Source organism: Panthera pardus, unplaced genomic scaffold (assembly GCF_024362965.1).
Source record: "Panthera pardus isolate Hobbes unplaced genomic scaffold, ASM2436296v1 HiC_scaffold_27, whole genome shotgun sequence".
Lineage (NCBI taxonomy): Eukaryota > Metazoa > Chordata > Mammalia > Carnivora > Felidae > Panthera > Panthera pardus.
In genome coordinates, this window is record NW_026526843.1 from 8,180,330 (window position 1) to 8,195,619 (window position 15,290).

Sequence of the window (15,290 nt, forward strand, 5' to 3'; positions counted from 1 at the left end):
GCCTACAACGTGTTCAGCACTATGCTAAGCACTGGGGGTACAAAACTGAGCAAGGCTTAACCCCTAGCCTCACGGCTATAGTCTGGAGAGAGAAGACCTCCAAATAGATCACTTCCATGCATTGTGGCAAGGAGCCTAGTAGAGTGAAGCCCAGGCTTTTGTGAAAGCCCCGAACAGGGCCTCCCAGCTCAGGCATAGGTGGTGGGGGGAGCGAAGGAGATCAGAAAAAGTTTTGCTGGAGAAAGTGATAGAGTGGAGTCTTGAGGGAAGACTGAGTCTTAACAGGGTGAAGGGGGAACTGACAGGCTGAGCAAGGCATGGTATGTGGAGATCTATAGGTAACTTTGGGCTGCCGGAGTTTGAAATGTAAGACATGGGTGGGGTGCCTGGGTGGCTCAGTCGGTTGAGCGTCCGACTTCGGCTCAGGTCATGATCTCGCAGTCTGTGGGTTCGAGCCCCGCGTTGGGCTGTATGCTGACAGCTCAGAGCCGGGAGCCTGCTTCGGATTCTGTGTCTCCCTCTCTCTCTGACCCTCCCCTGCTCATGCTCTGTCTCTCTCTCTCTCTCTCTCTCTCTCTCTCTGTCAAAAATAAATAAACATTAAAAAAAAAAAGAAATTTAAGACATGGGATGGCAAGTGGCAAGAACAAGTCCTAAAGAAGTAGGGTCGGGCCCAGTCCTGGAGGGCTTCGTGTGCCAACCCTAAGGAGTTGGAATTTTTATATCCAGTCGTCGTTTTCAAATGTGGGTGTGCATCCCATTCATTTGTGAAAATTATTTAAAACCAATGTATCTGATGCCCATGGCCCATCGCACAGCCCTGAATCAGAATCCTTGCTGATGTTTATTTTTAACAGCTTAAAAGGCTTCTCCTACACTCCAGAGTTTGAGTGCTTCTGCTATGGGAAACAATGTAAGGTTTTAAGTAGAGGCATGGTAATCAAAATTGTGCTTTGGAAATCTCACCGTCACTCTGACAGAGTGGAAGATAGATTTGAGAGGGAGAGAGAGAGAAAGAGAGAGATTGGAGGTAGAGACAAGCCGAGAGAGTTTTCTAGATGAGAGACGAAGAGGATGTGGCTGGAGGCCCAGTCGCTGTGCAGTTGGGCAGACGGATGGAGGGGGTGATTCCAAAGGTCATAAGTAGTTGGAACTGGCAGGTCTTGGTGATGTGGATCCACAAGATGTGGATGCAAATGAAGAAGGATTTAACGTGTTGTCTATGTAAGTAGAGATAGGAGTGTGTAGACATCACCTGAGATCAGTCCCTACAAGAGCCCTTGTCTGTCCTTCCCATTGGCCAGCAAGGGCCAGGCCCGGGGAGAGTGCTTCATGAATACTGAATCAAACATGGCTGAAGGGAGTCACGACCCTCAAGACTCTCTTCTCCAAACAAGCTTTCTCTTCATTCCTTCGTGCAACGCACGGTCTTAATTCCAACTTGAGGAAAAGCTTTTGTCTGCATGGTTTACTCAGTGCTGCACATTCTTAAATTAATGTGTATTGGAATTTAGCGCCCACCGTGGCTGTGGGAAGACCCTTTAAAGGTTGGTTATATTGAGTAGAATGTGCTAGGACTGCAATTAGGGAAAAGACAAGGGGAAAAATGGGCTTCTCTGCTTGTCTTGGAGTGCCTCATCAAGATTCTGTGGTGAGATTGCCTTTTTCTTATGTATCCCCTGACCTAACGGGAAAAGGTTATGAAGCTTAGAAAGAAACCGGGACATTTCTCGTATTGCTTTAGTACTTTCTCTGACCTGAGGCAAAAGTAGACAGAGACACCGAAGCGATCGTTCTCTCCCTTTTTGGCCCGTCTCTGTTTTTCTACCTTCAAATTGTGCTACACACAATTGAGTTGTAGAAAAAAAAATTAATTTCTCCAGATCCTTTTAAGTTATTTTTTCAATTGTGTGGTTCAGTGACCTTCAGAAGAGAAATTTCCCCACCTCTCTTTATGCTTAATTATGTTTGCTTACATATAATGAAGGAAGGTAGGAAGGCAGGCAGGCTAGTCCAGAGGTTCTTTTTTTAAAAAATTTCTTTTAATGTTTATTTATTTTTGAGAAAGAGAGCACGAGCAGGGGAGGGGCAGAGAGAGCGGGAGACACAGAATCCGAAGCAGGCTCCGGGCTCTGAGCTGTCAGTACAGAGACCGACGCGGGGCTCGAACTCATGAACTGTGAGATCATGACCTGAGCCGAAGTCAGATGCTTCACGGACGGAGCCACCCAGGCGCCCCGCTAGTCCACAGATTCTGAAACCCTGGTTGCATGTTAGAATCACCTGGGGAGGTTTTAAAAATCTTGATACTGAGATTGCATCCCAGATCAATTAAATCAGAATCTCTGGGGGTTGTGACCCAGGCATTAGTAGTTGTTAAATCTCCCTAGATGATTCCAGGGTACAGGCAATCTTGAGTCCTACTACGCTAGTCAAATAAGCCCCACGTGACCATATTTTTCAATATGAACCTATTTTTCAAATCAGAACATGAACGGCAGCTGTAATTTCTTGTAATTTCTACTCTGACGGGTACGCTCATGTATCTTACCTTTTTCTCTCAGGTCAAGCCTGTTATTTGGGTGGGAATATAACTCCTTTTCACTCAGGAGGAGCAGGAGAGATGGGTAGCTTGTTCTGTATCGTATAGCTAAGTGCCTGCCCGACTCCGAAGTCAGCTGACTGAGCTCAGTCGACTATCAGAACAGTGTGAGGGTTGCTGGGTATTTGTGTCTCGGGTAGGAGACAATTTGGGTATTGTAAGTAGAGCATCAAAAAGTTGAAAATTCATAGACATTTCCGTAGGTTATGGGGATAATATGCAGTAAATTGAAGCCAGGAATGTCTTAGATTTGGAGGCACGTGTTAGCTACGCATCGTTGTCTCCCGAACCCCTGAAGTTGCTGGATTCGGAAGAGGAAGCTTTGAAGGGACGGAGGGAAGTGTCATGACAGTATATTGGATGGGAAGTTATTCTGAGCTTGGAGAATGGCAAAGAAAAAGGGACCAAGTCCTGCCTAATGCTTTCTGTGGTTAAGATGTTTTCCTAGACGATTGAATTGTCTTGGGGTGCCCCATTAGATTATAGGATCTGGGAAAGAGAACTGTTGGAGTTCTCTTTGATTGAGTCATTGAACCTTAATGTCTGAGAATTGCTTTTATAACCCGAACATCAATGAAATCCTATGGTGAAGAAAAATTTGCCCAGGATTGTATCACCGTAAATATAAAGGTATTTTCTTTTGTCCACGCTCTGCTCTATCTGGTCCTTGGGTTTAAGTGTATATACCGCGTCCACACTGGTGAGTTAAGGTCTGGCTTACCTAACGCCATATGACAGAGATTGCCCCATGCTGCTTTAAATTTGTCATTTCTTAAAACATTTCATTTTGAGAGAGAGAGCAAGCAGGGATGGGGCAGAAAGAGAGGGAGAGAGAGAATCGCCAGCAGGCTCCGTGTTGTTATCACAAAGCCCAAGGCGGGACTTGATCTCACAAACCGGGAGATTATGACCTGAGCGACCATCAAGAGTGGGACGCTTAACCAACTGAGCCACCCAGGCACTTTTGACGACTGTCTTATTTCATTGAGCACTTAGTCCAGCATTGAGCTAAGTCACCTATTTGGGGGCATTTGGTTTGTTTTTCATTTTTCAATATCATAAATCATAGTATTATGAACGCCATTTTTGGATGTAATTTTTTTTCCTTCTATGGGGTCATTTCTTTTAGATAAATCCCCAGAAATGGGATATTTCTCAAGTCTAATAAGACAAAACTTTGATTTATAAAACTAATATGGGGCGCCTGGATGGCTCAGTTGATTGGGCGTCTGACTTCGGCTCAGGTCGTGATCACACACTCTGTGAGTTTGAGCCCCATGTCGGGCTCTGTGCTGACGGCTCGGAGCCTGGAGCCTGCTTCGGATTCTGAGTCTCCCTCCCTCTCTTCCCCTAACCCACTCGCATTCTGTCTCTGTCTCTCTCAAAAATAAAGAAATGTTAAAAAAAAAAAACCCTAATATATGTCCAGGGTATGCAAGTAAATAATAGATTATTGCCACTTTTGTTACATAGAATGATAACGGTTATTTACATTTTCTAAATCGAAGCAAGTTCTACCAAGTTTATTATATTAGGAACAAGCCTTGGACCTCTTTGTATCCTTTTTGAAATAGAGAACTTAAGCTACTCCAGCCCTTCTGCTCATCCTCTTTGCTCGGCAAGAGAGCCTGGTGATTTTTTTTATTTGATAAGGTACAAGTCTTGAGACTTAGAGAATCAGTGGCCCACCTCAAAACTGACATGCTTTGATTTGCTATAGTGTCTGGTTAACAAGGATCTTTTTTCATTTTCTTTCAGGGACAGTTGGGTTTTTTTCCTGCTTTTGGTTTATTATTAAAATCTACAGTGTGGTGAAAGTGGATTAAAGAACGTACCCAGGGGCTTCCGGGCACATCACCGTGGCTTTGGAATATATACATCTGTGTCTAAATGAACATCTATAAATAGATATCACTTAAAAATCTCATTGTCTGGCTTCCGTTTGTATGACACAAAATACCGAGTGTGTGGAAAAAACAGGTTGGGAAACAGGTTTATTCAAAGTCAGACCGTTCTGAAAAGATAGCATAAAAAAGGTTTAATTGAAAGCAATTAGAGCAAGGGAGGCACATTTTCTTACAAAATGAAAGGTGAGCACACTGGCTTTTCAGATGAAATGTTTTTTTTTTCTTTTTCCTTTTTCTTCCTCATTTTGTATACGGCATCAGAACTATTGTCAAATAAATGTTAAATAAAACGTGAATTTTTCTAACGTCAGTGAATTGGACAAACTGTATTCCATTCTTGTAGTTGATCATTTTGTCTATCTATCTATCTATCTCTATGCCCATTGTGGGGTTTGAACTCAGGACCAAGAGTCACGTGCTCTACTGACTAAGCCAGCCAGGTGTCCCTGGATGACCATTTTAAAAATGCACATTGGTTTAGCATATAAAGTTTATGAACTACCAGATACCGCTGTCATATTCCTCAATTAAATCTGCACATTTCTGGTTATTGGTTGTCTTTTTCTGTTTGCTGTCCTTTGGAGGTTGAGAATGTTCAAGTTTGACTTAGCTGTGTGTAGATTAAAAATCTTGGGACTCAATTTTCTTGGATTTATTTGCTTTGACTAAACAATAGTCAGGTGTCATAACTCCCCAAATGTCAGGAATTTGTGTGGCAAATATTCTCCCAGCTTGTCGTTTTGGGGAAGCAGTCATGAAAATCCTACATTTCCTGTGATAAATTTTATTGATAATTATTGGCCTTATTGGGGAAAACGTTTGAAAACAACGTACACCTATGCTTCAATTCATGAACATTCTCAAAGCCGTCCTTAAGCTGAGGAGTACTTGTTTGTGTGTGTGCGCGCAGGGGCGGGGGGGGGGGGGGGGGGGGAGGAATCAAAGAAGTCGGGTTACCCTTGAAGGGGAGATTGAAATTCAGAAGGACAGGGTCAGAGAGTTGCATTCTGAAGGAGAGTTGGGGGGACGTGGAACTCGACTGGTTTCCTCACGGAGGGAGGTAATTCCCGAACCACTAGGATGCCTTTGTCTACATTGAAGGATCAGGGCTCTGATTGGTGGCAAATAGGCCTGGGACCTGGAGCTGGCCGGTGAGAGAGGAGGGAGTGGCTACGCAAGGTCAAAGGTGTCTCTTAACAGTGGAATTTTCAGATCCTCTCGACTTTCTTCCATTCAGTCTCAGAATCATAGGCTGAGCCCTGTGAGGAGTAAGTGCAGTTATGAGATTCATTGGAACCAATTCCATTCTCCTCTAAATACTTTGAACTAAGCAGTTGTTATAGTGAGCTTCGGGGGACTCTTCTCCCGCCGGGTTGGCTGCCTGATAGTTTTATTTAAGCTCACAAGCCCTCCTACTTGCATTAATGGTAGTAGTTTGCTCGAAAGGCAAATTTATTAAAAGAATGAGATCCTGCCATTTGTTACGCATGGATGGAGCTAGAAGGTATTATGCTAAGTGAAATAAGTCAGACAGGGGAAGACAAATACCATAGGCTTTCACTCATACGTGGAATCTAAAAAAACAAAACAAAACAAATGAACAAATAAAACAGAAACAGGCTCACGGATGCGGAGAACAAACTGGTGGTCGCCAGAGGGTAGGGGTGTGGGGGGATGGGCAAAATAGGCAAAGGGGATTAAGAGGTACGCACTTCCAGTTGTAAAATAAGTCACGGAGATGAAAAGTGCAGCAAAGAGAATACCATCAATAATATCGTAACAATGTCGTGTGGTGACCGACGGTGACTATACCCACCGTGGTGAGCGGTGAGTAACGTATAGAATCGTCGAGTCACTACGTCGTACACCTGAAACTAATATAACACTCTAAGTCAACTATGCTTCAATAATAAGGGCTAAAAAGACAAAGAAAGGCAAATTTATTTTTGCAGCAGGAAAAAGTCGCCGCCTAGACAAGGCATTCACAGGCTAAGGTGAAGGTAGCCACATGCGGTTCTCATGGCAGCCATCTCTGAACATCTTGAAATACAATGTGTCAGTCAGTATTTAGCTTGATTTTGGAGTGAAAACTGGAGAAGGGCTCTTCATTTGATTGAAACGGAGATGAATAGTTCCCTGAGCCTCTGCGTGTGGGCCCTGAATGCCACTCGGGAAGCACGAGGCATGCGATTCCTTGAGCTACTGCTGATGAAATGACAGAAGAAGAGCTACGAGTAGGTCAAGCACGTCAGCTCCAGACGAACTCACGGGCTCTTAAGTTTCAGACATATTTGACTATTTCATCCGTGTCCCGTGTGTACATATTTCATGGTCGGCGTTCGAGGTGTCACCGTTTTCTCACCCTGGGGCTCCAGGGAATATGCACTTGCCCTCTTGTCCCCCAGACCTTGGTGAGCCGCGGTGGCTGTGACCGGATTGGGCCCAGGGAGGTGTTCTAGTCCTGACTGGCGGGGCACCGGGGGGGTCAGGAGCCCAGTGGGGGGTGACCCGGGTGCTGGGCAGTACTGTTTCCTGAAAATGAAGGCTATTCCCTGCCCCGCCCCCCCAACCTCATTGCCTCGGGAATAAAGACGGGCACTGGTAGCCCCACAGGCCACCGGCTCTTTCTCCACTCTGCCCACCCCACCCTCACTTTGACATCCTTTTCATTCATAGAGGGCTAGGCACCCGCCCCTCTTCCGGCAAGCCCATCGGGACGGTTCCCCCGTCCCATTGCATACTTCTTATATCGGGATAGCACAATAGGAAATCTCAGAGCCCCCGTCTTTCATTCTGTGTGATACAGTTAGTTCATCCCGCATCTTCCCTTGCAGCGAAAGAGGAGGCACGAACAGCTGGTTGTGTCTCCCTCGCTGTCTTCCCACATAATGACCAGATACGCACGTTAAAATTAGACTTTATTTAGCATATTTAAGAAGAATACCAAGGACAGATTAACAGCACCTATTTAAAAAACACAAACATTACTCAATAATAATTAGTTAAGCCACAAACATCAAACTCTCTGCCTTCCCCAAGCAGGAGTCCATTATTCCTGTCCAGCAAAAAAAAAAAAAAAAAATGCATGGTAACCATTTTAGAAACGATCCAATTTAAGCCAACCAATATATGAAACCTTGTCCTTGGGCAGAGTCTCTGAGACACTGGTCCGTGTAACAGTATTGATTTATGAATTTGACTGGGGTGTGACGGGGTTTCTCTTCTTGCCGGGTGAGGAGGACAAAGCCCCACCCCTTTTGTGCACCTGAAGGTAAGTTGTGCCAATGGGAACCTGGCCCCAGGATTGTAGTTTGGCAATCCTTTGAAAAGGCACTTTTAAATGACAAATTTTGGGGGGAAAAGGAAAAGGAACATTTTAAATTCAAGATTTAAAATACTAAGGAGAACTGTTCGTTGACTAAATGAAGATTTCTATTGTTTTCAGTCTCAAAGTAGCACATACAATTTGGTATTAAAGGCAGTTTGAGACATTATTCAGTGAGGGTATCCACATATACACAGTTTTCTAGTTTTAATATTTTTGTTCTTAAAATATAATAAACTCATGGTTCTCTCTTTTTGTCTGACGCAAACGCTGTCGATACACGATTGTGATATTCTCAAACACCTTAGCTGTGACCCCTGGAGGAGTCCCACTACTTTATTTACCCACCCGTGCTCTGTCTTCTGTCTCAGGTGACCGACCAAAGAAAAAACCCAGAGCAGCCTTTTTCTGGTTTGGGCGCTGCTCTAGGGGGCGGGGAGGGGTACGATACAGACCTGCTAAATGCAAATCCTGTCGGTTCACGGTATTTTTTTTTTTTTTTAATCCTGCTAACAGGACTCCAAGAGCCTATCCGGGGGTCTTTGCTCTTTGAGGGGGAAAGGATTGTCTTCTCGGATTCTGCATTCTATACGTTCAACTCGTGGACGACAGGCATACCAGTGCCAAGAGTGTCGTGGAGAACTGCCAGCGGGGACTTCAGCCGAGATGATTAATTCGCATTAGTGACCAATTGTACCAGAATGAGTTCTCACCTGTCAGAGACTCTACCAGGGGCTTGAGGAATTAAAGGCACCGTTACCCGCTACCCCACCTTGGAGCCATGTTATACAGCCTGTAGTATACACTTTAAAAATGAAATTTTACAAACGAATGTACTACGTTCTACTTCAGAAACGGACCAAGGTGTGGGTCACACAGAGAATTCCGCATGCACTTGATTAACGTTACATGTACATCTACCCATTTTCGAGGGTGACACTATCTACGAACACAGAAGATCTAATATCTAGCACCTTATCTCCAAGAACACTGGTATTATATATACAGTTACAGCTTACAATTCGGAGAACTACTACAGAGAGAAATACACCACCGAAACGGACAAAAATATCAAATTTTTAACATCAGAGTTGTAACACGGATGCAGCGGGGGTGGGGGGTGGGGTGGTGGAATCCGCTCAACTTTAAAGCACCGAACCGAAACCAGTCTCGTTTTTGGAATAAGGGAGATCCGGTAATGAACCCTCAGGCACGGCGAGCCTCTGGCGAGTGTGGAAACGATGCGGTCTCCTCTTGGTGTGTGTGTGCTTTGGGATCGAAGAGCTTTGGGAGGTGACAGTGGGAACGTCTGACTCCCGTTGGCAACCTTTGTTTACCTCGAGGGTGCCTACTCTACTTACCAAAGAGCGGTGAACTTGCCGGTGACGCGGCAATCAGTGGTCAAGTTCTGCAGATTGTGGCTTTCCTACTTCTGCCTCCAGCCAGTCTTGCTGCTTTTAGCAGAAGACTGCTGCCAGCAGGCAGGGCACGGGCCGTAGAGGAAGAGAGCGTTTGGAAGTAACTGGAAAGAATTTATGACAAGGGCTTCCATTCTTTCTACGTTTTCGGCGGCGGCCTGTCTCCTTATGCCTAAGCTGGGAGGGGCTTCGAGGGGGGTCAAGAGCACCTGTCCGGCCCGCAGAAAACGAGAGGGACAGAGATAAGGAGGGACAGGGTTAAAAGCCATGACTGACCAGCTTTTCTCTCCTTATCTTGGTAACTGGCTGGCAGCCAACTGTTCCTCTAATCTTTCGTCTGCTCTAGGAGGAAAAGACGGTTTGCTTTAGAGAAGCCTCTCCTGACGGCATGGGTTTTGTCTTAAAGAGCAATACAGCAAAAAAACATGACGAGGGGAAAACACTTCTTTTGATTTTTTTTGTCCTCAAAATGTGGGCGAAGCCTTCCTCCCAACCACCTCGGAGGCTTCGATCTGGGGGCTCTCCAACTACCAGGTGATACAGGATTCTTCTCTTCCAAATGGTGTATCTCAGACATTTTTAAGAGCATCTTGGCAAAGTCTAAGAAAGAACGCCTAGTTTAATCTCGTACGTTATTCCTTAAGGTGGTACGAAAACAAAACCTTCTGAAGTAACTTCAGCTCGATTGGCTAATTACGTATCAAGTAAGGCAACGTTAGGCACCTTGTAATTTTATCGGTAAGGGATTTTTTTAGTGTTCTGTGGGGTTTTTCTTCTGAAATAAGTGGACGGTGGTCCACAGGATTGAATGTGCCCCCGAAGATGGGTGGTAGTGGGTGCTTTTCTGGGTAAGAAACAAGGTGCCTACCTCCTAAATGATAAAATGGCCCTCTTCCTTACGTCGGATTTGAAGTTGATATCCCGTCATCTCTAAATTGTATTGGACGGAAACATGCCTTTAACTGCTGGCCACTCCTATCCTTCACTTCTCTCCTTCCCTGCTTCCTCGGGCCCCCGGGGTCCCTTGGAGAATGTGCCAGCTCTGGGTGCCCGAGGAGGAGGGGACGCATGGGAGGGGGTGAGCCCACCGAGCGCCCGGCAAGGGGGAGGGGGAGTGAGGCAGGTGGAGGCAGGGGTGTGATGGGCAAGAGGGAGGCAGGGAGCTGGCAGTGCAGAGGACTTCCCAGCAGGTGCCGTCGGCGGTGCCTTCGAGAAGATGGACCCTTGCATCATAGGAGCCCTGGGCTTGTTCCTTATTACCGCCTTCCCAAGCTTGTTGAAATTGGTACGTTAGCGAGAGCACCTGCGGCTCCTTGGCAAAACTAGATGCTTTATTATTTTTAAATAAGGAAATCGTTAAGTTGGAAATCACATCATTTCAAAGTCTGGTTCGTCTGGCCCCTGTACTTTAATGGGATTTTTACTGCACATATGAAGTGGCCTTGGCAAAAGAATACATCCTTTAGAAACATTTAGGGAGAGCTATTGCACATGAGGATGTGTGAGGCTGATGATGACTTTTTTGTGTGTGTTTCCAGAGTTTTAAATGACAAAAGAGTATGTGCGGTAAAACCTCATTAAGTTGATAGTGTTTTATTCGAAATGGCACAAAATTGGAAGCAGTTGCTATCTCGAGCTAACTAGAGGCCCCACTGTTCATTAAGCAGAAAATGTCAGCAAAGCAGAGTGCTCTCGATTCGAAGGTCCTCTTTTCCAGTCTATTTTCAAAAGGTTTTCACCTTTGAAAAATCCAATTTGCCATAAGAACAGACAGTGACTAAAACAGGGAGGAGAGGAGCTCTGAGAAGGAAGTTGGCGAGTGCTGGCGCCCTGGAGAATGTTGTGTGTGCTGTTAAATGAACTTACCACGCTCGTACAGGTTCTGGTTCCATTCTGATTTGGGATTTTGGCAAACAATTTTCTCTCATACACTTGGGAGGGGTTGAGCTTTAAAAATAAAACGAGAAGTTCAGTTTCAACGTCATATTTGAGGACACGTACGTTTGAAAGCCTGTCTCCTACCCAGGTAAGCATGTCTACCCACAGGACAGGCCGGAGCTGCTTGGAACTCTTGACCGTGACAGACCTCCGAGGCAATACCCCTCCCCCCATAAGAGGATCGCCCACACAGGCTATTTCCGCACCCAGATATCCTCTGAGGACGGGGCAGTGTGAGAATGTGGCAATGAACGGGCGTCATAAATTGACGACCCTGAATTCGCTTCATACGTTTTGGTAGAAAAATGAACGATAGCGCGAGGGTAAACAGCAGCCCGCGTGTCTTGTCTCAATTGCCACACACTCCAGGTTAATGGGGTCGGAATTAGTAAGTTTATCGTGGTCGTACTGAGCTGACAGGCCAGCTTAATACTGTTTGCATCAATCCCGGCTACTTTCCTAAATCCTGAACGTGGCAAGCCCAAATCTCCAGGCAGACTTATTCACAGCTCAAATAATGCTGCTGTTTACCTCTCCCCCTTGAGAAGCTCGGGTTGGGATCTGTGAGGAGGAAGAGATAAAGAAAATATCAGTGAGCCGGGCATTTACATGGCTGAAGTTTGAGTTCTAATACAGACACGGTAACCGCACAAGAATGAGGCTAAACTCTGAACGTGGCCATCTTTATATACAACCGTCCGACGAACATTTTTCAGCCAAATCCTCCCACCTGTGCCTCCACCCATATTAACATTGGATTTCTGCATGAACAGTTGACTGGCCACCAGTCGGCTTTAGTTTGACCTTCAGGACGATCAAAAACACTCTCTTGACCGTTTTGGGGGCCCGTGTTATTTGGTCATGTCGACGTGGTCCGGGCCCCCAGGAACACACAGGGATCTCGTGACCCAGAGTGATTTCAGGGTCGGAGATGTGAAAAGCCCTCCCTCTGCACTGACCCTGGGGATAATTTAGATATTGTAACGGTGTTCCCAAAGCAATACATTTCAATAGCAATGATCGGGACACGTCTGACCCGAATGCTTTGAAACTAGGGTTGCTTGAAATAGGTCGGATGCTTGCTAGGTACTGAGAAACCATCCTCTCTGCTATTTCTGACTCTCTTGTATTTCTCTTCCACATCTCCGGGGAGCTTAAGGGCTTTAAGGGAGAGCCACAGGTAGAAAAAACCCATGGGTGTGCCTGGAGGAAGAAAAATGTTTATTCTGCCTCGCTTGCTCCCCACGTGGAGGTCACGTTTCTGGTCTACGATCCCCTTGACACAAAAGAGATTTCTAATGGGCACGTCACTCTCGATCGGGAGTGTGAGTTTGAGAAACTTTTGGCCACTCCTAGTTACATTTCTTTTTTTTTTTCTGGAAAAATCTGTTTGACCGAAAAGGCCTCCGGGACTGGCAGAGGAGATGTGGAAGATTCTGACGGGCATCCCAATTCGACCACAAGAGGGACATTACAAAGTAGTGGCGTGATTCCTGCGCCACCGTGGCTCAAATAGGAGACAGAACAAACACCGTTTTAGCGTCAACTGACAATTTTCCATGCGTATGGAATGATCTTGGTCCCAGCCCATGCACAAACCCAGGGTTTTACAGAAAAAGAAAACAGCCAACTGTTTAGCCTCGTGGATGTGTGTTATTTCTCTAACTGTTCCCTTGGACTGGCTTCCCATTTCGAACATGCCCTGATATCCTCTTCCACTTCTCTGGGTCCCTTGAGAGGATCTGGGAACCTTCTTCGTATCTTCAACACACGACGCCCTTTGTCTTAGGTTCCAAAACAGTCTTTGCACCGGACTGTGGGTCTCTTCAGTTTACAACACTGATCAGTCAGTCGGGTTCTGCTTCTTGGGCTCCAGGAACGATTTGGTCCACTGCTTTTCTTTCAGTTGAACCTAGGCTGTAGCTCTCACCCATAATCTCTTGACCCGAGGGCCTAAAAGTCCCCAGGTTCACAGGCGTCATCTTCCTCTTCCTTTTCCCTCAGAGCAAAAGCTGGGACGTTGTAGCTCTGGGGAGACAGATCGAGGACCCAAGTGGATAGCCCTTGTTGCCTTAAGAAATTTAGAGCCTAATAATTTGGGGCGGGGGGCGGTGGGGGGGGGGCGCGAAATTTCAGTCAGAATCCTCAAGTCCGTGCTTTGAGGGGCACACTTTTAAGGGAAAGCTCCAGTTCCTACCTCTTCCGTATATTTATCTGTCTGTCTGTCTATCTCGTGGTGAGAAGGATGTGTGCGACACCTCGGCCTGAAATGGTACGGGTTGGCGTGAGTGGGGCTGTGGGGGGTCCGCGTGAAACAAAGCCGCTCCCGTTTTCCGCACTGTGGACAGTTCAAGGTTTGCCTTCCGGCTAGCTTCAAGGCAAAGTGGCGGAGTCGTGCGAAGGGACGGTCTTGCCTTCGGTCTCTCCCTCTGTGCCGGCTTCTGTTCCCGGCAGGTCCGGGTGGCTGTCTTCTTTCGGGGGCTTTTCCTTGCAGAAGAACTTCTTCAGCATATCCTGGATTTCCTTCCTGATGGTCTTGTGCATGTAGCCGTAGATGTAGGGGTGCATGCAGCACTGCAGGAAGAAAAGCCAGATTATTATGGTGATCACCCACTGGGGCACCTTGGTTTGGACATCCACCCACACGGCCAGAACCGCCAGAAAGCAGTAGGGCCCCAGGGAGAGCACGTAGGAGAAGACGATGAGGAAGATCACTTTCGCAGCCTTGCACTGGTAGCACCTGGGCAGAGGGGGGTCGCCGGTGCTGTTTCGACGACTGGGCGGGAGGCTCTCGGGGATGTTCACTGCCTCCACGTCCTCCTCGCTGAAGTGGAGGTCATCGTCGCCGAACTCCACGTCATCTTCGCCCAGGTCGACGTTGCACTGGCTGACCTCCACGCGGCCCTTGTCCGCCTTCACGCTGCCGGCGGGTTGGGGGCCACCGTCCCGGACCTCCTCGCTGCCCGCGGCCGCCACCCTACCGGCACTGGCCTCCGCGCTCTCTTCCTCGGCCTGCACGCCGCCCTCCTCGGCCTTGGCCTCACCTCCGTCCTGGCGCCGGGACGCAGCCCTCCTCTCTCCCTCTTCGTCCTCGTTCTCCACACGATCCTTGGCCCGGACCTCCAAGCTGTGGCTCCTGACGTTGTACAGCAGGGCATGCTGCCGCCGGGCGGCACCGAACACCACGGAGTAGCAGGCGATCATGACGACCAGCGGCAGGATGATGAAGGACACCACGCTGACAATGGTGTAGCTGGGGCTGGCCCCCCAGATCATGGAGCAGAGGGCGTTGCGCTGGTCAAAGGCAGCCTGGCCCCAGCCGTAGAGAGGGGGGGTGCTCTGCAGGATGGCCACGATCCAGGTGCCGTAGAGGAGCATGTAGCCCCGGCGGGGGGTCATCTTAGCGGGGTAGGAGAGAGGGTGGATGATGGACAGGTAGCGATCCACGGACACCACCACGATGGTGTTGACACTGGCGAAGGCGAACAGGTGAGTGAGGCTCACCAGCGCGGTGCAGAAGTGGCTGTTGAGGGGCCAGAAGAGAGGCACGGAGGTGGCCACCACCCAGGGGGCCACGAGCGAAATCTGCAGCAGGTCAGTGACCAGGAGGTTGAAGATGAAGCGGTTGGCGACCTGCAGCAGCTGCGGCTTGCGCTGCAACACGAGCGCCAGCACGATGTTGCCGACGAAAGAGGCGGCGAGGAACACGAGCAGCACGCTCGAGCGGATGATGCCGTGGGCCAGGCTGATGGGCATTTTGGACAGGGGCACGCACGTGTGGCTGCTGTTGCTTTCGCGCGTGCTGTTGGCGCAGGTGGACGTCATGGCGACAGAGGGCGGGCGGCGGAGGCGCGCCGGGACCGCACTCAGTGCCTGTGCCGGGGACCAAAGAAAACACGCGGGCCGGGTTAGTCACCCCGCCGAGCGGGGCCGCTTCGGGGACCCCCGCGCCGCGCCAGTCCGCGCGTGACCGCGGCTCGTCTGAACCTCCTCTGCCCCTCCGGGCCCCTCCGCCCCTCCCTCTCGGGGTCTCGGCGCCACCCCCCCCCCCACCGGCCCCTCAGCGGGCGCGCGCGCGCTGCGCCTCTCTCCCACCGTCT

At 48.2% G+C, this 15,290-nt stretch overlaps 2 protein-coding genes across 2 annotated transcripts in view; one reads left to right on the top strand and one right to left on the bottom strand.

Moving 5' to 3' along the window:
* The window catches only part of LOC109250464 (transmembrane 9 superfamily member 2-like), an 87,669-nt gene extending 83,143 nt beyond the window's left edge, over positions 1-4,526 (top strand). Inside the window, exon 17 of the mRNA XM_019421513.2 lies at positions 4,361-4,526. Within this exon, the coding sequence (XP_019277058.2) occupies positions 4,361-4,428 (68 nt within the window). The 3' untranslated portion in view covers positions 4,429-4,526. The remainder of the gene's footprint in view (positions 1-4,360) is intronic.
* Positions 4,527-12,563: 8,037 nt separating this feature from the next.
* Positions 12,564-15,060, bottom strand: GPR101 (G protein-coupled receptor 101). The gene has a single exon (XM_019421515.2). It carries the CDS (start codon positions 15,013-15,015, stop codon positions 13,564-13,566), a length of 1,452 nt encoding a protein of 483 aa, XP_019277060.1. The 5' UTR covers positions 15,016-15,060; the 3' UTR covers positions 12,564-13,563.
* Positions 15,061-15,290: the final 230 nt, after the last annotated feature.

Excerpts from the sequence above, each read along its gene's own strand:
- GPR101 (XM_019421515.2), bottom strand. The coding sequence starts at position 15,015 with ATGACGTCCACCTGCGCCAACAGCACGCGCGAAAGCAACAGCAGCCAC.